Source organism: Calliopsis andreniformis, chromosome 10 (assembly GCF_051401765.1).
Source record: "Calliopsis andreniformis isolate RMS-2024a chromosome 10, iyCalAndr_principal, whole genome shotgun sequence".
NCBI lineage: Eukaryota > Metazoa > Arthropoda > Insecta > Hymenoptera > Andrenidae > Calliopsis > Calliopsis andreniformis.
Window position 1 is genome coordinate 8,529,445 of NC_135071.1, and position 24,502 is coordinate 8,553,946.

Here is a 24,502-nt window from a genome sequence, read left to right on the forward strand (position 1 = left end):
TATCTTTTTACACTTGCGTTCCTAGCTTTTGCAATATGACCCACAGAATGTGTTCAAAATTATTTCTTTTTCTAGGTTATCATAGAGAGTGGCAAATTTTCTTTTGTTATTTTAAAAACCAGTAAAATCTTTCATAATTGCTGCTTCTTATTTTTTATGATATAAATCTCGCAAGTTTAGACAGCACATAGAAGAAGCTATTCTTATTTAAATAGTTTTATATAAAAAATCGTTACTTATATTTATGTTATTATACATTATATTATGTATGTATTTATATAACACATTATGTATCCGACTCTGTATAATCGATCAAAGCAATGCAGCAACTTTTCCAAAAGAACCATAATCTTTATTATCAAGGCTTACAATACGTGTCTCGAGGATTCGGCGTGTTTCGAAGACACTCGTCATTGATAAAGATAGTTATATATTTTATAATCGTATGTGTATATATATATATAATCTTTTCTCTATACAGGTCGATGCTTAAATGTACACACACGCGCTAATACGGTTATACATTTATACACAGGTAATTTCTTTGTATTTTAAGTAACAGTATCTCATACACTGCATAAAATTTCACCAAATTTCGAGCGATATCGTTCTGTATTTAAAATTTTAGAATATTAACTTTTCCAACTATTCGTTTATCGCTCGCATATATCTTCAGAATGAGACTGCAGTAAAAAAAGAGCTCAAACATTGTTGAAGTAGCTCAAAATAATCTATAATGAGATAATTTTCAAAATGTATACCGTACGCCCCTTCTCACGCATCACAATCGAAAACAGAGGAAGTCGAAGATACAGGATTGAAACTTTTAAGACTAAGACAACATTATTATTTTTAATTATTTTCTTTTTACAAACGACGCGCAGTCTGGCAAATCTCACAGATAAAATTGATTTGAAAAAACTTACAGCATTTCTTACGAATACACGCACACAATCGAATCAAAAAGAACGCGAGAACGTTTAAAAAAATCTTCGAAAGACAAAGTCTTTGTACACGAAATGAATCATCGAGGAACAAGAATTCTCTCGTCTTTCTATTTCGACCTCTCGTCGCATTACTCGGTCGGATTGAATCGTTTTTAGTAATCCTCGTAGACGTTTTAGTCACAATGCCGTTCACCAGCGTAAACGCGCCTTAGCTCCTATGTACACGATATACCGTGAGTATTGAAAAAATAAACCGTTATATTTTTCCTTTATCGCGATAGCTTCGGACAATTCTTCTTCAGAATGACCGCTGCCGACCACACTGAAGCAACGTATTGTCCACGAATACGGTATCTCCGTTCGAAAATACAATTTTACACGTGGAAAGTAATCGTACGTCGTATATGTCGACGTAATCATTAATTTGTCTTTAATAGTATTAACAGACAACAGACAATATAACTCGTCTATTTTCTTCACATATTCGCAGGTGTCTGTTCGCCCTAAATCTTCCCTTAGCTCAGTTTAAGCATCGAACAAGGTATCGCCGATCAACAGACTCTCATCGTTAAGACTCGTTCAATTCTTAGACCGAAGCACGTTTCCCCTAATTTGTACAAAGACGACGCGTCCATTTTCGCGAGATCAGAATTTCAATCCTTTGGAAATCGATAAATCTTTAATTCAAATTGTATCATCTAGAAGGGAAGTAAAGCGAAGCTACTCGAGAGGAGCAACAAGGAACGCAATTTTAGGTTGTGCTAGAAGAAAAAGTTCGCCAATTATTGTGTTTAATTTCGTGGTATTGTAATGTGTAGAGAGAATGTGAGAAATATCGTTAAATCGCAAAGGATTAAAGTTCTGTCTCTGAAAAATCATGTTACCTCTACTTGGCACTTTGTACCCTCTATTCCTTCCTTCCTCTATCCTTCTCTATGTCTCTTTTCGTCGCCCGATTGTTCACCGAGAGAAGAATCGTTCACATTGAATAAAGTTGATCTCTCTTCCCGACAAATCTTAATAAGCTCAATGTTTTTCTGTTGCGACGCGTTTCTCCTCCCATGCTTTAATCGTTCCACTATTCTTTGTCTATCATACAGTACTACAAAACCGATAGTACCTATTCACAACGAAATGGTTGGTTAAACGAAATTTGTCATGGAAGCTTAACTAACTATTCGGGTAACTTATTTCTACGAACGATCGATTAGAGACTTATACTTTTCTTTACATAATGCATTTTCACTGATTTAAGTTGCATCCCTACTTGTACGATAAATAATATATTTGAGAAGTTTCAAGTATCATTCTTTAAAAGCTTACTCGTTTAAATTCATTTTAAACTAAATATTTAACTAAAATTGCTCTACAATATGCTCTCACAGAAAAGTTAAAATTAAGAGTTACAAATATACTGCATTTCCAAATACTCCAATATTTTAATTTTTAAACTTCCCAATTCTTTGCATTTTCTTTCTATTTTGAATTTTTGTTATTCTTGTTTCCCTTAGAAAATGTGATTCCATATTACATGGTGAAGTCGAACATATCTCAAAATTTCCATTGTTATGCATATGTAGGAATATGGATTACAGTTACAACGATTCCAACTTCATTCGTTATTTATAAACGTAAATCGGTTATACGTCGAAGCACTAATTTTCGTCGTTGTACATACATGATCGAAGAATGTAAGAGGAAGGACGATTGAAACTAATACAAAAACAGGAAGGTAAGGATAAAGGACTTGATAATTGGCTACTTAATTTTCATTTCTTTTTACAACTCTTTGTTGGAGATTTACATTTACGGTGCTTCTGAAGTAGTAGATTTCATGTAAATTAGAAAATTGTCAAGTAAGGATACAATATTTTTAGAATAACTGAAAAATTGTATTTAAAAAAAATTTTAATAGTAGTCTTCACCTTAGTGTGTCAATATCAATGTTTAATTTTGTGCAATAGAAAATATAAAATGTAACTCCTTAAATTCATTTTTTAATCTCGTTGTAGCATTATTGTGCTTTCATAATCGTAAACTTCAATGAATTTTAACGTAAAAATACTGGTCTTAACGAACAAATTTTTCAAAACAACAATTACTAAGTACATGAAATGAACTAATTAAGAAATACTCTATATTAATACGCCTATCTCGCAGTGTCCTTATAAATATTGTCCAACGTGGATTCTATCGAAAATAACTTCGTATGTACTCGTCTATATTTATATTTTATACGTCGCGATCACTTTACTATCTTCCTTTTTGTCCTTTCCCTTTACAAATCTATAAACAATCGTTTTATTGCTAACCTCTTGTCCTTGTATCGCGGCGTACGCATTGATCTATAATAATAAATCACTTTGATACACAATGGTATTTTAATAACTTCGTCTCCGCGAAGAAGTTATCCTTTCTTTCCTATGTATGAGAAAATTGAACTTACTCAAGATTCGCATACGGGGACGCAAATCACGTTTACTATTCGGCAGGAGACTTTAAAAGAACAATAATTGTCTTAACAATTCATAGGGTGTCCCTCCTTGACAAATCCAATAGTCAATTCTCGGAGAATGAAGTAATAAAAGTATATATATGTATATGTTACTAATCTTCTCAGACGCAGTCTTTTTCCTTAATTAAAAATAATGTTACATATAATTCTGTATAATATAAATAATTTGTAATTCTTATATAGTGTAATATACACATCAATCTAATCTCGTTATTGATTGATGTATTAATAATGCTAAAATTTTCTAAAATAATTCTATTTAAGAAATCTTTTATTTCACATTTCATTTTTCTTAAAAATTACTAAATCTTTTGTCATTTCTATAAATTTGTCTTTCATTACAGTTTACTTGGAAATACGAACTAACGAGAATTCTATCTTCTGACTTTTCGAATTAAAACGACCTTTATCCTTCTTTTCTTCGCCTGTACTTAATAGAAATTTAACCACGCTTCTATTCAACCCACAATGTTTTGCGGTATTCAAAGGTAGTCAGATAGACTGTTTCTAAAGAGCTCATAATGTACAAAAAACTTTCAATTTCACACGTTTAACTCGTTAACAAAGACGGTAGAAGCAGCAAGAAATCCCAACAAAACGTACACCACTTTCCGAGAATTGCCTTAAAATCCTTTTCACAGTCCTTTAGCGGGGGAATCTCGGTAACATCACAGCTACATATAAACACTCGGTTATATTTGTGTACATTAGATGTTTAAGAAACACTATTCCACGCAAAGAAGCTGTAGCAGACTTACGAGGCAGCCTCTCAGGACACCCTATAATGTGTGCGCAACGCGGACTATCACGCGGATCGAATTAAATCTAGAGTTTCAGTAACCTTCATTTTCCCATTCCCACCAGCGCCTCGTCCATGAGTTCGTCGTCGGTGATACATGGTGAGGCGGAATGTGGAGACGGTGGAATAACCCTCGGTGAGGGTGCAGGGCTTTTTACAATGTGCACGCTCACAGAAGGACTGGCTGGAAAGGCAGGAGGAGGGGGTGGTGGCGTGTTCCTGCGTACCGAGGCTGCCTGGGTCATCGCCCTCTCGGGAATGCTCGTGAAGTTCAGACTCTTAGCCACGTCTTTCGGGGTGGAAAAATCCAGTAACATCTCCGCGGCCTCTTGCGATGTCGTCGTCGGTATCTCCGTCACAGCCGTTTTCAACGCGCTTGATGGTCCCTCAGAGGACACTACGTTTCCTAATGAGGAAGAACTCGAGGATGCTCCGGAAGGCGGCACCTGCGGTTGCTGTTGCTGCTGCTGCTGCTGCGGCTGTTGTTGTTGCTGCTGCTGCGACTGCTGCAGTGGCTGCGGCTGCGGTTGTTGTTGCTGCTGCTGCTGCTGCTGTTGAGGCTGCTGCGGCTGTTGTTGCTGTTGCTGCTGCTGTTGCTTCTTCTCCTCTGATTTGTACTTTGTCATGGTCGCATCGACTGGTTTGATACTCAAGTTCAAGCTCTCCGAGTTTCCGTTGCCAGAACTCGGAGCACTTGTTCCGTTCCCGCTTGTTATAGTGCCAGTCGTCATCATGGCAGGGTACACGGGTTTGCTGGTAGACTGTGTGTCGGTAGCTTTTGGTAGAACGGCCATTACAGAACCACTGCCAGCGACATCCTCCTTGCCACTGGCAATAGAGTTCAATGTGCTACCCAGAAACTGCGTGTTACTCCTGCTTATAGATGGCTCCTTGCACGTGTCGCGGGACTCGCTTTCAGTCGACTGCATCGAGAGATTCGTGGGAATATCCATGTCGTGCGAACTGCTGCTGGATAAGGCGGGAAGCAAAAGATTGCTGCTACTGTCAGTAGCGAGGTTCATAGACATTACCGAGGCTGCACTTGTCATGGAAAGATTGTCTGGTTTCGTTTGTATGTGATCTCTTCTACCTTGACCCGACTGATCTTCCGACGTTACTTTGGGAACCGCCGACGAAGTATTCGATATCGCTTGGAGTTTCCCCTGTTCCGTCGATTGCTTTGTCGCGAGATTGTCCAGAGTCTTCCCTGTATCGGGAAGCATGGAGAGCTTCTCCGATTTCTTGTCGCTGGAGTCTGCATTAGCTCTAGCTGATAGTTTAGGTATTTGAAATTTAGTGTCCAACTGCTTCATGAGACCTTCAACGACCAATTGCGGCGGAAGATTAGGTAAACTCGATAAGTTCGACATGGAAGCATGGGCAGCCAGGAGCTTGAATGCTCGTTCGCTTTCGCTTTCCTCTCGTAAACCAGAAGGGCTTGATTTTCTAGTATCCCCGATTCCTTTCCCAGGAAATATACTTTTTTCGCTAGATTTCGATAATCGAGATTTATCGCGATTTCGGCTGAGATCTGTTACCCCCGAACTGGTTGTTTTCGGTGAGCTTGAAGAAGACTTCGAAGACATAACACTCTTGGAAAGTAATCCGCCACTGCTACTACCACCCACGCTAATTCCTCCAGCACCGTTACCGCTGCCAGAATTCGGTCCTGAGATAGACTTTAAAGCTGACAGCATCTTTTGACCCAATAATGTCGTTTTACTTCCACTACTGCTGCCAGGACCGGAAGACGATGAACCAGACAACTTTGGTGACGTCTGAGAGGGAGGTTTCTTCGACGCAGGACCAGAGCTGACTCCTGGTTTTAAACCAGTGTGCGTTTTCGGCGAACCATTACCGGACATACACGTCGACGAAGTGGATGAACTCGAAGACGTTCCAGTAGCAACTGACGTCGATGACGAAGATAACTTAAGGTTTGTTCCGGATTTCGAATCTTTTGTGCGGGTTTTATTGATCGTTATCTTCATTCCGTCAGAACTATGCTTCACCATGTATTCTGCAGGATTTTTCGACTCTATGGATGAATTCTTGCTAATACACTTCCCATCAGTAGTCTTGTTCGATGAATTTCCGACACTCTTCTCTTTCTGGCCACTTGAGTTGCCACTTCCACCAGTGGCAGTTTTCGTTCCACCGTTGCCACTGTCATCCGTACAGTGCTGTGCACTATTTTTTAGCTTGTCAATAACGGCACTCAAGGATCCTTTTCTATTTCTAGCCTGCTGATGAGCAATAGCCGACTTGCCGAGTTCAGAGCTGCCGGAAGGAGGCGTGCTACCGCCGCTACTGGGTAGAGCAGCCTGCGTTTCCCCGCTAGGAATTAATTCCAGTTGTTTTAACTTACCGCTAGACGACTTTGTTTTAGGACTCTGGTGGCCGCTCGATCCGCCGAAAGCTAGCGACGACGTCTTCCTTTCCTTGTCCCGGTTGGAATCTTTGCTCGATGATGATGAGGAAGACTTTATTTTGGATTGTCCGGAGTCAGTGGTTTTACTGGAAGGCGAATTCGCCGCGGATTTCAGCGCGGACATACTCGGTTTACCGGTACTTGCTGAACTACCATGCTTCGGTGACGACGTACCATGTTTTGGACTCACACTCGCAGGCACTGGCGTATGCTTGGGACTACTGCTATAGACCGGAGAGTGCTTTGGACTTTGCACTGGCTTGTTTGTTGACTGTTTCAATGTAGGACTGGACTTACCTACAAGAGCAAGTGGGCTGGTATGTGTCGGAGACGGACTAAATTTTCTTAATGTTGTCGCAGGTGACGAAGGTCGTGAGCTCAAATTTGGCGGTGACTCGGTCGGTTTTATGCTCACTGAAACCGGTTTCGACAAAGGGTCCTGCTTAGATGGTATCTTATCCGGCGGTGGTCCCATAGGACTGTCTTCTCTCTTTCGCTTCCGTCTTTTTTCCAATTTACCCTTATCCTCTGTCGACTTCCCCTTAGAACTTTTTCGTTCTCTGCGTTCGTCCGTCAAATTTTTCGACTGCGTAGGTCCAGCTATCGGTGTTATAGTAATAGAACTTGGTAATGTAGTTTGCGGCGAAGATGCTATTGGTATTATTTCAATACCTGGTCTCCTTTCCAAACCCATCCCCGTAAGTACAGAGTTATAGTTGGTAGTTTGACCCAAACTACTGCTTGAAATTGGCGTTATACTTACTGATGGCGGTACCAAGCTTTTGTTCTCTTCGAATATAATCGGACTTTTTTTCTCTTCTCTCTTCCTCGACTTGCGATCTCTTTTGATTAAATCTTCGACGTCTTGCAAATCGTGCACTTCCGTTACCTCACTCTCATCAAAATCATAATCAGAGCTCTTGTCCGTTCCCAAAATATCTATTGGATCTAAATTAGGAAAATCCAAACCACTAGTTAAACTAGTAGCTGAGGTGGGCGTGGATGTTCTCGTCTCGTTCAAATTTTCTCTGCCACCAGTCGGTGTACCGAGTGGAGTTGAATCTGAACTGGAGCTCTCCAATAAAATTTCTGCAGTCTCATCCCCTTTTCTCTTAGGACTCCGCCAAATACCATCTGCCGTTTTCCTCTTGCGCGTCTTTTTTGTACGCTCATTCATAGGATTGGCCATGGAGTTTTTTGCCTGTCCAAGCAACGCACCTAATTGCAAAGGGTTTAACATCGCAGTAGTTGTAGTATCGGATTGGCCGGAATATGACGGAAAACCGATACTATTCTCCGTTCCGGCATCTAAAAAAGGCTGCTGCTGCTGTTGTTGTTGTTGCTGTTGCTGCTGCTGCTGTTGCTGTTGCTGCTGCTGCTGCTGCTGCTGTTGTTGTTGTTGAGTTGACTGTTGTCTTCCCATAGTCCCATTTCCGTTATTCAAACCAGGTTCTTGTTTAATTTTCGGTTCTCCATTAGTAAAATCAGGCATTCCAGAACCATTCTGACTGTTTTGGTCCTTGCCAGAACCAAGATTAACATTATAATTTCCATTTCCGTTATTCATATTGGTCAACGTGCTTAAAGAGTCTCGACTTTCCCAAGATTTCATGAGAATTCTCATTGTTAGAGGTATATTTAGACACTTCTGCAAGACTCTACCAGTCAAATCTGACGTTTGCTCCGTATTTGTTATACTGATGCCATATAATTTACACTTCAGTGCAGAGATATCTGTCAAGTCCAATTCTGCTGTTGCCATCGTTTCTTCAAAAGGATGCTCCAAACTTACCGATATGTGTTGCCACGATAAAGCGCTCACTTCAAATATAGTCGCGTGTTCTGGATCTTGTCGCGCCATGGATCTAACGCAACTAGCGATTAAAGTATTAAACAACGCTTGTTGTCGTAAACATACCAAGATCTGTGGAACGTGTGCCGGGTGCGTAAAAGGAATACTGCACACCATTACACCTTCCATATTTTTGTTTTCTGTCATGAAGTAGCAGTGTTGCTGATCTGGTAAAGTCTACAACAGGAGGTGAAATTAATATAGGAAATGAAACGATTGTAATGGGTAATTAATACGTAGACCGCTTTACGTACAACATAAAGCCCTCGGTTGTTTCGGCAATCTAGTTGACCCTCGCTGGCATGCTGAATAATCAAACTAAGTAACGGATAGGGAGCAGATATGTCTCCACATTCTAATTCTGTCACCTTCTGTATCCTACGTACTAGTTCCATGCACATTGGCATCTTTTTAACTAATTTCAATACGAAACAGGCAGGTAGAACTGACGAGTTTGTACTAGTTAATGGAGCATAGGATGGAGTACTGCAAATAATTTAATACCAATTAGAACATGGCTGAATTTAAGTGTAAGTTTTTTCTTAAAAGGGGACAAACCTTTTTCCTGTAGGACTTCTATTTACAGTTATGATACTAGATGTAGGCAACTTGTGAGCAGTCGAACCTTCCATACATACTGTAACGGAATGACCGATCTTCCGTTTGATAACCACATCTGAATTCAATGCGTCACAGGTACGATTCTCCTGATCTATTAAATCATATGGAGAAACAAAATATGTCAATTTCATTGGATGACCACCTCTCCTTCGCTCAAGGATTCCTAAAATCATTACCTAAGTATTACAAATCTGTACCAGTTTTACATTGATATAATTAATTGTAATTATAGAACTAACCAACTGGGCTTTTATGAACAAGATTAAAAGGTTCTTTTATAAATGTCTGTAATTGAGCTAAAATACCCAAATCAGCCTCCAGTGATTGTAAAGCACTAAATGCTTTACATTTCACCTTTTTGTCTGCATTTAATTGATATATTGAAGCTAAACCTTCTAACTGTACTGTAAAATCAACAAAGTCTCCTCGTGATAAACAAGATACCAACACATCACAGCTCTGTAAGTATTATAATTAAAGTTATTATTCAACACTTTTTATATGAGTCAAAAACGTATAGATGTTCTCAAAATTTGTACCTGTTGTTCATTTTTGCCTTCATGATGAATTTTAACATCCTTTACTACACCTGTTGGCTCCAAAAGAACTTCCAAAAAGAACATATCTGAGGATATAAATAATTCTGTACCTGGTGGACCAGACATCATAAACTTTAAGCTGTAACCCAATTGTAACACAAACATTGACTAAGTAATCTGGTTTTCTTTTTCAGAGAATTCCTAATCTATGAATACTTACCCCAGCTGTCTGGTTAAACTCTCTAAACGTTCCACCATGGATTGTAAAGAGGTTACTTTTATGGAATGTTGCAAGGTATCCAAGCATTTCTGTAATTGACTTTTTTCTGCGCTATCAATGGCAAACCTCTTATCCTGTTATTATGACAAATATAACCAGTTAAAAATAATTGTACAATAGTCACTGTTTCAATATAGTTTAAACTATGTGCTACAAATAAATTACCAGCATTGCCATGCGCAGATTTTTTGCAGTCTCCACCAAGGATTTGAACGTGGAAGCCTTGGAGCGTAATTTTTCCATGAGCAGTTCCATTTGCCATTCTTTCCCTTTATCCATTCCTGAACCACCAGTGGCAGAAGATTGCCCACCTATGTATGAAAATATATATAACATACATTGCAATACTATATGCAATTATTGAACAAAATAAAGTCTTTCATAACTGTAATTATATTACTCCAAATGAATTTTTTATGTACATACATACACTTGAATGAGCACAGACCGAAATAATAGACGCGAGATATTGAAACTTTTAGAAATCATAAATAAAATTATGGTTAAAATTTTTAATTGCAAACATTTATTAAGTTTAACTTAAAGAAAGACCTAAAAGATTACATTAAATTGAAAGTTGCACTCACTGAGGGGCTTTTGTCCGTTCGCAACATCCATGTATCCCGTAGTGGATCACACGGATGTTGAATCTACATGTATGCCGATCTACGTTCTACTATTTGTTGTATCACAACAACATTATGAGACACTACATCGTGACAGGAGCTGTTATTTTCACCTAACCCACGTTTGATCACTCAACTGCCCCTAACCTTCACACACAATATACTAACTACACTTAGAAGCCATACGTTTCTACGTATAGGCGTTTTCGTCCATAACATACCTTAAGAGGGGGGATTCTGTGATGCTCACGTATACACCCTCTGTAGTAACAAATGGTATATTAACCGCCGTATCTTTCGAGTTTTTCAAATCTTACGTTATTTATAAATTTTATGCGTCAAATTTGACTTCATAATATAATACAACTCGTTCCTTATACTTCTATGAATGCATAATATTGTGAATTAAATAGAATCCTTAAATGTATGAGAGTATTAATATGCAGTAGGAAATTGATACATTTTTCTTATGTAAAATGTACATTATATTACATTCTAAATAAAAATTACGGCAAAATTAATTATATTCGAATAAAATACAATTTATTTTTGGATTATATTTAAACAAAATCTATTATTTCGAGAGTGTATCATTTGAATGCGTTTACGAACGTGACAAAATTATAACGACATCTATCGATCAGTTAAGAAATCGTACTATCGTACCGTTTTATTATACACAATTTATGCATGCACACTAACTGACTATATAAAAATGTGTTAGAAATATGGAAAACTTATTTTTTGTGCGTGATTTGAAACTTCATGTTTTTAATTGAGATAGATATTGACTTGTAGATAGTGAATTAATGTGAATGAATAAAATTGTCATAGTAAACAGTTTTCTTTGTACGATACATAATGTTACAGAGTAAAAATGTATTTTAGGATAAAATATTCTTATTTTTTCCAAATATTAATTCCATTTTAGAATACAATTTCATTAGCTTTTTTTATTTGAAAATGAAAATAAAATGAACTATTATTTATACTATGATATGATATAATATTACAATACAATAATGTGTTAATGTCAACAATTATGTTTTTTAAAATAGTATTTAAATATGCATATAAATGTGATGATATTTGTTTTGTTTATAATAGTATTATAAATATACAAAATATACATAGTATGTGTAGCATGTTCGTTTATAATCTTTAAGTGTCGAGTCACATAAAATATTTTCTATGAATTATGTGTTAAATAACTGTTCGAGATAATTCACAAGATGGTCATTGCAAATGATGACCCACTCGACTACGTCTTATCTACCTTTTTTGGTATAACATATTTCTTTCATATATGTACTTCATTTAGGGATTAATAGAAATTATATTCAAATTACTTTATCAGAAAAAACTTAAAACCTTAGTGGTATACAGACTAATATACTTAAACTAAAGAACTTAATTTGAAGAACATTACTGGTTTAAAACAGTTTAATTTCATATGAAACATTAGTGGAGAATCATATTCATATAGGTTTGAATACCTTGGCTGTATTATTATTATAATAATTATTGTCTTTATAAGTATATCTGTATCGTGTAAAAAATCAAACTTGTTTTTTTTGAAAGCATACTATATTTCATTTTAATAATTTTGATCATTTCATAATATTCATTTCCGATTGTTTTTAAATGATCTGTAATTTTACTAAATGTTGTTTAAACATTCTACAACAGAAATTTATTTAGTTTATTAGTAAACACTTAAAAGAAATACACCAGTAAACATTGAATATCCTGTGGAAATTAAAAAATAAATTTTTAAAAGTCTAAATCTTGTGAAATCTTGCAACAATTCTTTCAATATCATCCTGAAAACTCGCAATATGTTACATATCATAATCTTTCCATAATTCATTGAATAAAAAAAACTTTTACATTTATCCAAAAAAGGGATATATTAATTTTTACAATTATTCAATAATCACAAAAAAATGTTTTATAGCAATTACCTAGGGGGCTGAAAAATATTTCCCAAAAAGGCAACACTAATTTACTGAATGCAAAATCAGTTTCTAAGAACAGCAACATAAGGGGCGCTATATTATTTGCCATTTTAGTTTACTAAATACTTCAAAAACATAATCCCGAGGGTGTTTTATTTCTTGCAATAGGTTTTTGTAATTCATTGAACAAAAAGGCTTTTAATTGGACCATTTTAGTTCAATAAATACGTATACACGGAAGGACTATCTGAAAATATAACTATCTCACTAATCGCGATCATAACATAGTTGAACACTAATTCAAACCATGATCATGTTTTTGCAACGCTAATTCAAATCACGATTAGCTTAACATTACTAGGTTGGTCATTAAGCCACAGGAGCGATCAAACTCAAATAAAATTATTATTACTACTTACTACTACAAAACTACAATCAAGCACAGTAACAAAATAGTATCGAGAATGACTCTCCATCCGAGGATGGCAAGCCATTAGTAGTTTCCTATTCTTGCAGAGATTCTTCGGGCGGTCCACCGCCTTCTTGTATATAAAATAGAACATATCTTCTTCTCAAAGGATCGAACTTTAGTAAAAAAAATTATAATATAATATTCCTTTGAAAAGCTTAAATTATAGACTGTATATTTGCATGATACATGTACATTCATTCAGAATAAATGTATTTATGAATAAATACGTGTATTCATTATTATCACACAATAGTATACCGTATTTTTATATTACAACATCACATTCTGCTTTCATAGTAATAAAATCAAAGGATATAGATATTCATCATACTTTACGTCATGTTACTCTTTCAGTGCCTTTCAATTACAAATACTTATATTCGTGTTAATGTGCATACTTTTAATATTACAAGAGGACATTTATTTTATCACAAAACGTGGCGTATAAGAAGATCTTAGCCTGGATTAAGTAATACAATGAAAAAATATTACTACTCGCGAGTATAATCTATACCCGCGGTCATCATGCTCGTAAAAAATCAACAAAAACAATATAACCAATCACTCGTACCGCTTTGGATCTTTGCATCCTATGATATGGTTGAATGAGTGGTAGAAGCAAGAACATGCGTTACCGTAATATCCATGAGATGAAGGCCTCTCGATGTATTACACAGGGGGTGTCTGCTGAGCCTAAAATAGAAGATCTAGTGTAAGAAAATACGTTAGAAATGAGTTCCAAAATTGCTAAACTTTCGAATTCTGACAGCTAAACTTCAGACCGTAATCTTTGAACTTTATTTAAAATTTCAACGAAACATAGTAATACTTACATTATTCTTCACGTTCCGGCTCCCAAACTCGCCAACACACATATTCACTTTACATAGAATTGGTATATTTTAATTCTAGACAAAGTCTGTAGCGAAAAAAGTAACATAAATTTAAAATAAGTATATTTATATAAATACAAATATGTTGTGTGAATAATAAAATGTAATAAAATATAATAAAATATAATAAAATAATAAAAAGAACCTAGAAATATGTACATCAATCAATATCAAGTATAGAACCGAATGCAATTACGAAAATCAATTAAAATTCTCTAAAAATATTAATTATATTTGTAATAAAAAGTCAGAAAGAAATGTTAAGAAAATATGCTTATACTATATAATACATATTCGTAAAACTGTTAAGACATTGTATCTTCCCAAAGACAATGAAATAAGAAATAAATGTCAGCCCTTCATTTGTATTAGATAGCATGTGAAGTGAAGTGTATTGTTTTGAAATTTTCATAGGTCACAATATTCGCAATTCGCGAGCTTTCAAAAACGTCAAATATAAATAGAGGCAATAAAAGTAATGCAATCACGAACCACTTCATTTCTGATTCATTTTCTAACATTTTTAGTATTCTAGTAGATGCATTTTTATCGATTAGAAGTTAGATCGGAATGTTTCATAAAATTGTAGCTATATTGAAAGATACATATAATTTTGATACATAATAGATAAAAGTAACTTGTGTATTCTCGAAATATATAAAAAAATTTACCAATTCCACAATAATATCGCAGAAAGTAGTACAAATCTTACCTTTATGATAAGCACGATACTTTGGGAACCTTCGTTCGAAGCAGTCTGCGCGCGCATCTTCGAGAATCGAACGAATTCAATAGGATCGAATTTCGATAGGATCGAATCTCGCTGGCTTAAAGTCTTCTATACGTACCTGTTATACAATAAAAGGTAAGAAAACATATTAAGTAGTAACAGTAAAATTTAAAAATCTAATTTTTTCTGCATCTAAGATTTTCGTAATTGAGATTATAGACATATTCGTATTTAACAAAGTTTTACTTGTATTGTAAAATATGTCACAGTATTTAATTAATTTTCATGACTCCTTAAGAAAATACAAATTCTGTACCTACTCGTTTTCATCTAGTATGCTTATTTAACTACACAAATCGTTGTTCAAATTTAAATTCTACCATTTCGTTGAGAACATTCGTTTCAAGTGTTCGCTAAGTATTATGGCGTTGGTAGCGCGCCAATTTCTTTCATTTCTACTGCAATTATATAGGTATTTGTAGCAAGAAGAAGAACGTTTAAAAAAAGTGATATTTAATAAGCATTCATCATAAACAAACAGTGTTTATATCTTGAGAAGAAGTTTCTGTATTTATCTAAGTAGGGCTTCTTTTCATTCTTATAATTAGGAAGTATAGATATACTACCAAAGTTAGACTACCTACTTCTAAATACTTTATGTAACTAAAGTCAATTTAGATAAAAATCTTCTAAATAACTATTTAAGGGAGGGAAAGGTACTCAATGATTTCAAATAACATCAAAAATATTCTTTATTAGTAGGCATTCTTTTTTCAACAAATGTCACTGCACTTTTTCTAATTTAATAAACATGATTACTAATCATTAAACACTGCCGAATAACTAGCTGCTGCTACACCAACGCGACCATCATTAATAAACATTACATTACACTGAAAATAATTTCTACAAAGCTATGACTCGATTTTTCCTTTTATAAAACTTTTCTTACAATGCAATTTTTTAAAATTCTTCTTCTTTAATACTAAAAATTAGGTACTCCTGTTCTCTTTTAAGTAATATTTACTACGAATATTGCATATCTTTCACTTCGACCTATTACTATTTATTACACTAATACCTTATGGCGTTTCGTCAACACATTTCTGTTACCAGAAAACAAATTTTGTTTAATACTGATAGTTTTTCATTCCAACAAAAATAATTTTAAAAAATTGATCCTTAAAATAGGAACAATTATTTTATATCAACTTTTATCTTCAATATCAATTTAAATTATTCTCGTTAAAAATTACTACTATATTATACAGTATCAATTAAATTTTATATTTTTCTATAATTTCACATTAGACACTAGTTTAATCAATCAGTCTGAAATAACAACCAATTCAAGTCTTTGAAATTTAAAATTTAAATATCTTTTAATCCAGTATTTAACTAGATATAGTCTCCAGCATATTTCATCCTGTGCAGAGACTCAAACCTTCAAGCTAGTAATATCTACTTAAACAAAATATTTGCTATCTACTTGTAAAGCACCGATTTAATAAGTGCACAGTCTCATTTAGGAAAGTCTTTAGAGTCGCTCATAGACTGGCCCTTTTTCCGTGGTAACTGCAATGTAATCGGCTGAACATCTTGAACTTTTCTGGGCCCCTGATTCGAACTACGAAAAGTGATTTTTAAATTGGGCACATGTTGCTCGGCTGCCCAATCGAAATTAAAAATTGGTGTCTCCGTATGTAGTTCAGAATCTGGAGTATCAACTGGAGTAGTTGGTGTCGCAACATATGGGCTAAGTTCTTGATGAACAACATCAGGTACCCTTTGCAGAGTATCCGACCAAACTGGACTCGAATTCCAGTGGTCCATAGGTAAATCGGAAGAATCAGCTGTTGATCCTGCCATTGTAGCTACTGGCAGCGGTTTAGTTTGATATCGTTTATGCGATGTGCTCCTCTCATTACAACAATACTCCTTATCTAAATCCGTTATGTAATACTTGGGTGATAAGACATCAACATTGTATTGGCCATGGCATTGAATGAATTTTGCACGATAACCGCTTAAGTTCAATGAATTTTTGTGGTGCGATTTGTACCTGTCCGTGAATTGACCAAGTGCATAATGACCATGTTGTATATTCACGTGAACGTTTCTGTTTTCATGTTCGCTACTGCTTATTGACATGTCCACTGGTTCTGCATCCTCGCGCGGGTTTCTTGTGTAATCTTTTAGTTGCGCCTTCGAAGAACCATGTAAATCTTGTTCTGAATTTCGAATATTTGGAGAATGCTGTGCATCATTGCTATGGGTATGGGATAATGATCGGGTGTAGTCTTGTTGATTGTTTTGGCCTCCAGCAGTATATTGCACGCTGCGATTCTGGTTTCCGGAGCAAATGGTGTAGGTGAATTTAGTTTGGGATGAATACTGATATAACCAGGAACTAGAACGCATTACTTCAGCTTCCCTGTCACTGTAATATTTTTCGTTACTTTTTAAAAATGCTAAACTTCTTGTTATGATTGCTGTAGATAATAAAAATGACAATGTTCATTGATACCTTAGAACTTGATTTGTACACACAATGATAGGATGCTGACATTCTTCAGAAGTATCTTTTACTTGTAAAACACAGTGTACCCAAAACCACCGCCCGGAACGGCTTTGCAATCTTAACAATGCTGTTGCAGACCGTTCTTGGTCGGACTGAATAACTGAAATATTCACATATAGTGTCAATTTTGATTTCGATTTTTAGGTAAAACTTAAAATAAACGTACCAGTTTGGTGTTTGCAATATGCTGTTCTTATAGAGTCCCAATGTAACAAATTATACCATGATACATTCACTAGTTCATTACGAGTATATTCTAAATGGCTCTCTGCCCTGTAACAATTTCAAGAAAAATATTTTGACTCATAGATTCTTTAATATAATTACTATTTTTTAAAATTTTGTTTAGCGTTAAACATTAACTTATTACGTTTTGTCAATATGAAGATATTTCATATCCATAGAATGAATTGTAGTGAAAATATTTGTTGCACCCTGCACAATACTTTCTCTAGTTTCTGGTAAAACAACAGGTGTACAAGAGGCGAGAAAAACGAATTCATTTCGGTTGCAAACAGGAACAAAAGGTAAAAAATGACCTTCAACAAGAACCACCTATAAAAAAAATAACAAAACAAAGCATGCAAAGAAAGTAAATATAAAAAATATTATAAAATATTAATACATCCTTTAAAATAACTAATCGAACTTTATATCCGAGATACTAATGTTTCTACTAAATTAGTGGACGTGCAGCCTATAAAATAATACAAAAGAAAAAGAAAACAAACTGAATTCAAAAACTACCTTTTGATCTCCAAAACGTAATTGTCGTCGTGAGTTTCTAGAAACATTAATCCGACACAGGAATAATCTTCTGTCACTTGGAATTGGACTATTCCTGGACAACTGGTTTTGTACTACCATATGATCTTGTTTGTCTATCACATCATAGACACTATCTCCATGAATGAGTAAATCTTCCTAGAATAATATTGAATTAAAACAAATTTCCGTGACGAAGAGTAATGAAGATAAAGAGAATTCCATTTTACATGTGAAGTAATTAAAACTCATGAACTGAGTTTAATTAAAACTACGATTACTGAAATACTAAACTTTCGAAATGATTAACTCTATTGAAGCAATACTTATAGAGAAGGAATTTCAATGGATACTTTAATGTTGTATAATGAACTCTCAATATAGCTGATTACCATAAGTGTTCTTTCTTTGCAATTACTTTACCATAGAGTGTCCAAGGTATTCTGCTGCATTTTCTGATATATACAACAGCTTTCCTTGCTGGGTCATCATCATTATAAATCCGGACATGGCCTGAAAAATTGCATGCATTGTATGGCCAACATTTGTACCGTAGTAATTAACGGTCAGAAATACAATGCAATATGATGATAAACAATATTACTTTTGAAAATCCTATGTTAGGGGTCGGGATATTCGAAGAATCGGATGGGCAGTTTTTCAAGGCTAAAACAAAAAAATATGATTATTTCGTTACTTTAAATGAAGTTCAATTTGTATTTCGGGAAATAATCTTAAAATGCTAGGTATTTTGATGAACTGTTTTTAAATTGTAACTAAAATAAGGCATCATTGGGCTCAAAAGATTAGAACTTCAGACTCGATAAATAAACATGTAACAAAGCCTGAAAATAGTCTACTAAAATAATACTGATAGTATTATATAAAAAAATTTATCATTATTGCAATTTTTATTATTCATAAAAACTGAAACTGAAAAGTTCTCTCGATAAAATCCTCTTTATTTCTCTTAAACAGCGCAGAGAAGACTAAGGAAGAAAAATAGAAAATAAATACATAGTTAAAAGTAAGCAAAGTTACATAATCTCAAAACGATTTCTTCAAATATTATTGTAGATATATTGCTAAGATCAGAAAAGTCCAGCAGAATACTTTATTATAGACTGCTATGAACCCTAATGAAACACATACTCTCCAATTAAATATTTATCTGCATTACGTTTTCATTCAACGTTTGCCAGCATTCCTGCAAACATTTACCAGGCGAATCAGCAATGTTCGATTCAGTTCCGTCGCCCAGCAATCTCACTCAGAGTACCAACCGCCGCGCAAACTTGTTGCTGCAGCCTCAAACAGTTCATGGTACCGTCCCGTGAGTAATCATAATCGACCAGGGCCAGATCAGAAAAGCAGCCGCAGAAAATTCATTTCGGGTGCGCGTTTTCCTCTCCTGTCTCGAGGAAAGGCCCGGGGATAGAAAAAAGGGGCAGTAGAAAGGGAAGGAGGTGGAGAAGAGGGAAAGAAGCGTATGCTAATGCAGCATGGGCAACGTTTACAAACGGCGCTACACGGGACTATAGTATCGAATACTGTGAAACAATGAGTATGTAGGGGAGAAAGAAAGAACGAGCGAGAGCGGAGAGACGATACAGAGGGAGTATGGGTTACAGGAGCGTGAGAGTGTTGTTGCAAAGGCCGACAGGTCAGCGGATCACCCGGAACTCGCGCTTAGACTCCGCTGAGTTTGAATGTACACCGATCTTACCTTCTTGCCTTACCTACCTCCCTACCTTTTACCTATATATTACTCTCTACGCTTGCACAACGGAGATGCCCGAAGTTTTTGATCCTGGAACGACCGTTTAATAATTCCTATCACGGGGACGCTTGTTAACGTGCTGCCTGATCGATATTCTGGGAATTGAAGATTTCTGCGGGAGATCGTTTACCCGCGAAAAATTTGCAAACGTGTTGCTGTCTCGTTGACTCGGCAGCCTCTTTCGAATTCGATAGCGTATTTAAAATAATAATTTTGAGCTCTGTATGATTACTTCATTTCAGATGCGCTCAGTCCACTTGATAAAATTCGAAAACAAAAATGGCGAAGTAAAAGTCGACCGAAAAATGGGATCATTACGATTAGAGTACAATTCCTTAAAAGATTGGGATATAAATATGTGAAAAGTAAAGAGCGTCGAAGGAAGAAAATACGTTTTTGCGGTAACAACAAAGATTGTACGATTCGATGTCAGAAAATGAAGTCTTATATGAGGAAGTGAAAATTTCTTGACTGTTTTTTAATATTTACATGCTTTTGGCTACATGAAATTAATATGTCCTCTATGTTTGCATGTCTAAATTGATTTTCATAAAGGAATTGCTGTAAACGCAATAAAAAATAATGCAATTCAAAAATTAGGGACACCTGATGATAAAACAGTTGTTTCGATAATTCTAAATTTAATTTGTTAGTTTAATGTTCAATACATTATTAACAAGTATTGTCAAATACATATATTAATTCCTTTGTTTTGAACTTTGAAGAATTATTATTATTATTATATTAATATTTTGATATAGTCTTTACAATGGCGTTTAGGTTTATAGCAGACGGTAACTGCAAAAATTAAAACTACGAGCGTCTCGCTATGAAACAAAGGCGCAACGTTCACCATACTTCAAGTACACGCAATGTACCATCTATATAATTTTTACCTTGGTTCTTAATGTTGTTTAATATTTCTCATGACCGATTACATTTTAATATTAAATATAATACATTTTATATTCATTTTGAAATGAACAGTTTCGAAAAGATTTTAAAAAGTTCTAAAAGGTTCTTCTAATAAATTCTAAAACCTATTTTAGATACGTATGTTTTATCTGAAATTTACTTTTGGAAATTTAGAAGCTATTGAACGACGTAAGGAGGAAAATATACAAAGCTGTAAACATGATTTTTTATCACATTATTTCTTCTTATGGAACATTAAATATTAACGAAAATCTTCATAGTCTTCAATTTTATTGCAGTATATTTTCTTTAATACCTGTACATGTAACTTCTTTGTAAAAAAGTATCTTTCCATGAAAATGGGTACTTTTCTTTTTATAAAATAAATAATCTGCATTAATTTCGATAAATGTGTAAATGAATAATTTGTACTTTTCTTTTAATAAATAGTTTAAAAATTTTTAATTCAAAGAAAAAAGTTATTTTACAACATTTCTTAAGTTGTTAATTAACACGATGGACACTTACATCGTGTAGAATATATTAAATAAAAAAAATATTACCCAACATGCGCATCTTGCAAAAAATCAAGTTCCTCAGTAATATACTTACAAAAAAACATTGAATATTGCATTTATATTTTACGTAATATTTCGTAACTAACAATTTTCAAAATCAGTAGGTCATTTCTTAACTTTTCTAATAGCAACGTCAACTTCAGTGAAATATTTATAATATCGTACAAAAAACGCTTCTGTGAAAAGTAATATTATACATAAAACTTAAAAACAGTACGAATGTTTAAGAAAGCCTATACGATTACTAATTGCAAAGCACAAAGAATAACGAAACGTAATTATCATAAGAGTTCGTACAAAGGTGATTTAAAATTGCAATAAAACAATTTTTATCGGACATCCCTCGAAAGAACTGTACGGAAAAGTGAAATAAAAAGTGGTCAAACATTAACATCGAGTCGTTGATATCACTTTAGCTCGCTATCAAGATGTTATGGGTAAGCTTGACGGCGAAATTGCCATGATCGAAAAGAACGTTAGTTTCCAAATTCGGTAGGGTCTTTCTTTTAATTAGATGCATTTCGTGCTTACCTTGTTGAAAGTAATTGGCTTTTCGGAGAAATACGCAAACCAAGGCCATAAGCTGTAGCTGGGAAAGTCTCTGGCGGGTGGAAGGCGGTAATGGCAGTAAATCACGTAAGTTGGCGATTTCGGCATTTATCAGGTCCCTTCGAAGTTTGCTGGCGCCTTTCGTTGATTTGCTCGCATCTATCCTTCAAGCACACGCGGATGTTACCGATACGTTATACCTAATCGATAGACATTTGAATCTATTTTTCGAAATTAACTTGCCCTAGACCATTCATGAGCTTTTGATACCTTTGAATGATCTTTTATCCTCCTTGGAAACATTAATGAGAAAGAACTCTTTATCATATTTGTTACCAAGCACTCGAGAAAATAAGAGAACTGAAAAAACACCCCCATCTCTACCAAGTCTTTGCAACGATCAGTGTAGAGGTCATTCTTAAATATGAAGATTTCAAATAATTGTCCTGATTTGAATGGCTCGATCATTCATAACTTGCAATTATCACAAAAACTTCATCAACAAGTCATAAAATATTTTGTACTTTTAGCTTTGACGACTGCCTGCAGGTTACAGGTTATTCATTTTCAACTCTGATGAATACCTATATTTCAATTGGTTGGCTTTATAATTATAATCTTTGAATACTGCAATACGTACACTGCAAAATTAATAGCGAATATTTGTTATTTTTAGAGCATTTATCATAGCAAACACCAGACGATGATGGAAAAACACAGTTTGCATTTGAACAGAAAAAACGTAGTTGATATGCAAACTAGGTTTTTTAGCACAGAAGCGCGTCGCATTCTGTAATTTATGTTTTTTCGTTATCAAATACAAAAAGGAACGTGCAGCATCCAATCCAGCGTGGAAGACGCTCCTCTGAGTCTTCCCTAATACGCAAATACTTTGAAATGCAGCAAATTCTCCATAAAGTAAAAAGAACTTGATTCTCAAACAATATTTTAAATAACAAAATGTTGAACAATTCTTTTCAGTAACCGTAACTTTCACAAACACTCGACAATCTCTAAAATTAATCCAGAATAAAATTCCCGAAGAAACCAAATGGCAACAAAATTTAATCGAATACTTCCATACCTTGCCTCATCTCCATTATTACGACCATCACCAGTTCAAATTCTCTTTTTCAAATTAAGCTATTAACGAGCTTTAACGTGACGCTAACATACACTACAACAATACAAAAATGATCCATCAGTCACCAAAGTACCAAGAAGCTCAGTATCAAGCTTGATATCCTCTGAATCCATCAAGTTCCCGTACCGCCAAACGCCACCGTCGAAGGCGGTCACGAAAGGGGTAGAAATTACCGATCGACAATCGATGCTTTCAAAGACGAATGGCTTTGAAACGTATGATGAATGACATGATCGAGCATTACTTACCGATTGAACATATTTCGGTAACCAGGAGGACATTAGTAGCGGATCACTTGTAGACGACGAGCGAGACATCCGGGTCGGCAGGTTCTCGTAAAACTGCAGCTACGATCTAACATCCGGGTCATAACGCGCTACTACACTGAACACGTGGATACTGGCAGAGGCTGGTTCTCCTACCTTCTCACCTTCGCAGCCCCCCTTTTTCTTCTGTGCCTCCACCACCGCCGCCTTCGCCTCCCTTTGCGCCCTCCACCTCTCCCGGTGTCTGTCGTCTTTTCCCTTCGTTTGCAAACCGCGATCGCCTCCTCCTCGTCCCGCTGTTTCTCTTCAACAGTCGGTCCTTCCCACTCCCATGTCGATTTATCTCACTCATTTATTTCCCTTTCTCCACTTTTTCGCTAGCTCGCTCGCTCGCTCCTTCACCCCGTGCTGCTACCACGGTCACGATCGAGCAGTCGTGTCCCTCTACCACCGCCATCATCGCCATCCTCGCCACCACCGCTGGGCTACTGGTTGCGTTTCCTGTACATGCGGTTTTGCCCGAATCATTTGCGCAAAGGCCCGCCTCGAGAAGCGTTTTCGAGAGGCGTTCTCGAGAGGATCCGAAGCTAGCCTTCGGGGGTACCACAGTCCCGAGGCTCCCTTCGACTGAGGCTTTTGGTGAACGCTGAGAAAGGAGGCAGATGTTGAGGGGAACAGTGAAATTTGGATAGGTTTCTGATTGTATTATCCTCGAATATCGTCAAAGAGAAGTTTGGAATATTTTCGAAGATTTTTTTAAGAACTGAAATATAAAATGTGTTAGACTAAGCGATAGTAAAAGATTGTTATGCTTTGAGGAGGTTTTATGATCACACTGCGCTGCGGTTGCTTTTGTATGAGGTCTTTCTTTGCCCGTTCTTATTCTTTTAAGAAGACTCTCGAAAGCTCATAAAAATATAAATTTGTTTTAACCATGAAATTAATTAGTTTCTTACAAGCCTTTACTCCTTCACATCCATCCCATATCGCACAGAGACGTCTTAAGAATGTCTTAAAGACATTTCAGTAAAGTTCTAAAGAGGGCTAAAAGGACGTCTTTGAAACATCCGAAGTTACAAATCAGTATGTCTTGAAGACGTTTTAAGTGACATCCATAAGACATCTTAAAGACTTCCAGATTATGCCCATAAGACGTTCAGATAAGATTTCGTCTTTAAGACGTCTTATAAACGTGAATTTCGGAAGTCTTTAAAACGTACACTGTCGATATTTTTAAGACGTCCAAATATGTCGTAAGATG

General features: G+C 35.5%; 2 protein-coding genes across 2 annotated transcripts; both read right to left on the minus strand.

Annotated features, from left to right (window-relative positions):
- Positions 1-147: 147 nt before the first annotated feature.
- Positions 148-10,726, minus strand: Med1 (Mediator complex subunit 1). Its single transcript, XM_076386971.1, has 8 exons — positions 10,572-10,726; positions 10,150-10,295; positions 9,925-10,058; positions 9,705-9,843; positions 9,405-9,624; positions 9,103-9,328; positions 8,799-9,030; positions 148-8,721 (listed from the first exon to the last, which is right to left on the minus strand). The coding sequence occupies exons 1-8, from the start codon at positions 10,600-10,602 to the stop codon at positions 4,306-4,308; spliced, it is 5,544 nt and encodes a 1,847-aa protein (XP_076243086.1). The 5' UTR covers positions 10,603-10,726; the 3' UTR covers positions 148-4,305.
- A 4,671-nt stretch (positions 10,727-15,397) lies between these two features.
- On the minus strand, positions 15,398-23,334 carry Dysf (neuronal PAS domain protein dysfusion). Its single transcript, XM_076386866.1, has 9 exons — positions 23,224-23,334; positions 21,814-21,995; positions 18,614-18,675; positions 18,433-18,522; positions 17,992-18,168; positions 17,615-17,799; positions 17,411-17,517; positions 17,191-17,344; positions 15,398-17,103 (listed from the first exon to the last, which is right to left on the minus strand). Exons 1-9 carry the CDS (start codon positions 23,232-23,234, stop codon positions 16,185-16,187), a joined length of 1,887 nt encoding a protein of 628 aa, XP_076242981.1. The 5' UTR covers positions 23,235-23,334; the 3' UTR covers positions 15,398-16,184.
- Between the last annotated feature and the right edge of the window lie 1,168 nt (positions 23,335-24,502).

Coding starts and splice junctions, on each gene's coding strand:
- Med1 (XM_076386971.1), bottom strand. CDS start 10,602: ATGGATGTTGCGAACGGACAAAAGCCCCTCA. Junction 10,296..10,571: donor GAACGGACAAAAGCCCCTCA/GTGAGTGCAACT, acceptor TTTCATACATAG/GTGGGCAATCTTCTGCCACT. Junction 8,722..8,798: donor ACAACCGAGGGCTTTATGTT/GTACGTAAAGCG, acceptor CTCCTGTTGTAG/ACTTTACCAGATCAGCAACA.
- Dysf (XM_076386866.1), bottom strand. Junction 18,676..21,813: donor AGCCAATTACTTTCAACAAG/GTAAGCACGAAA, acceptor TTTTTGTTTTAG/CCTTGAAAAACTGCCCATCC. Junction 17,104..17,190: donor TGTACAAATCAAGTTCTAAG/GTATCAATGAAC, acceptor AAAATATTACAG/TGACAGGGAAGCTGAAGTAA.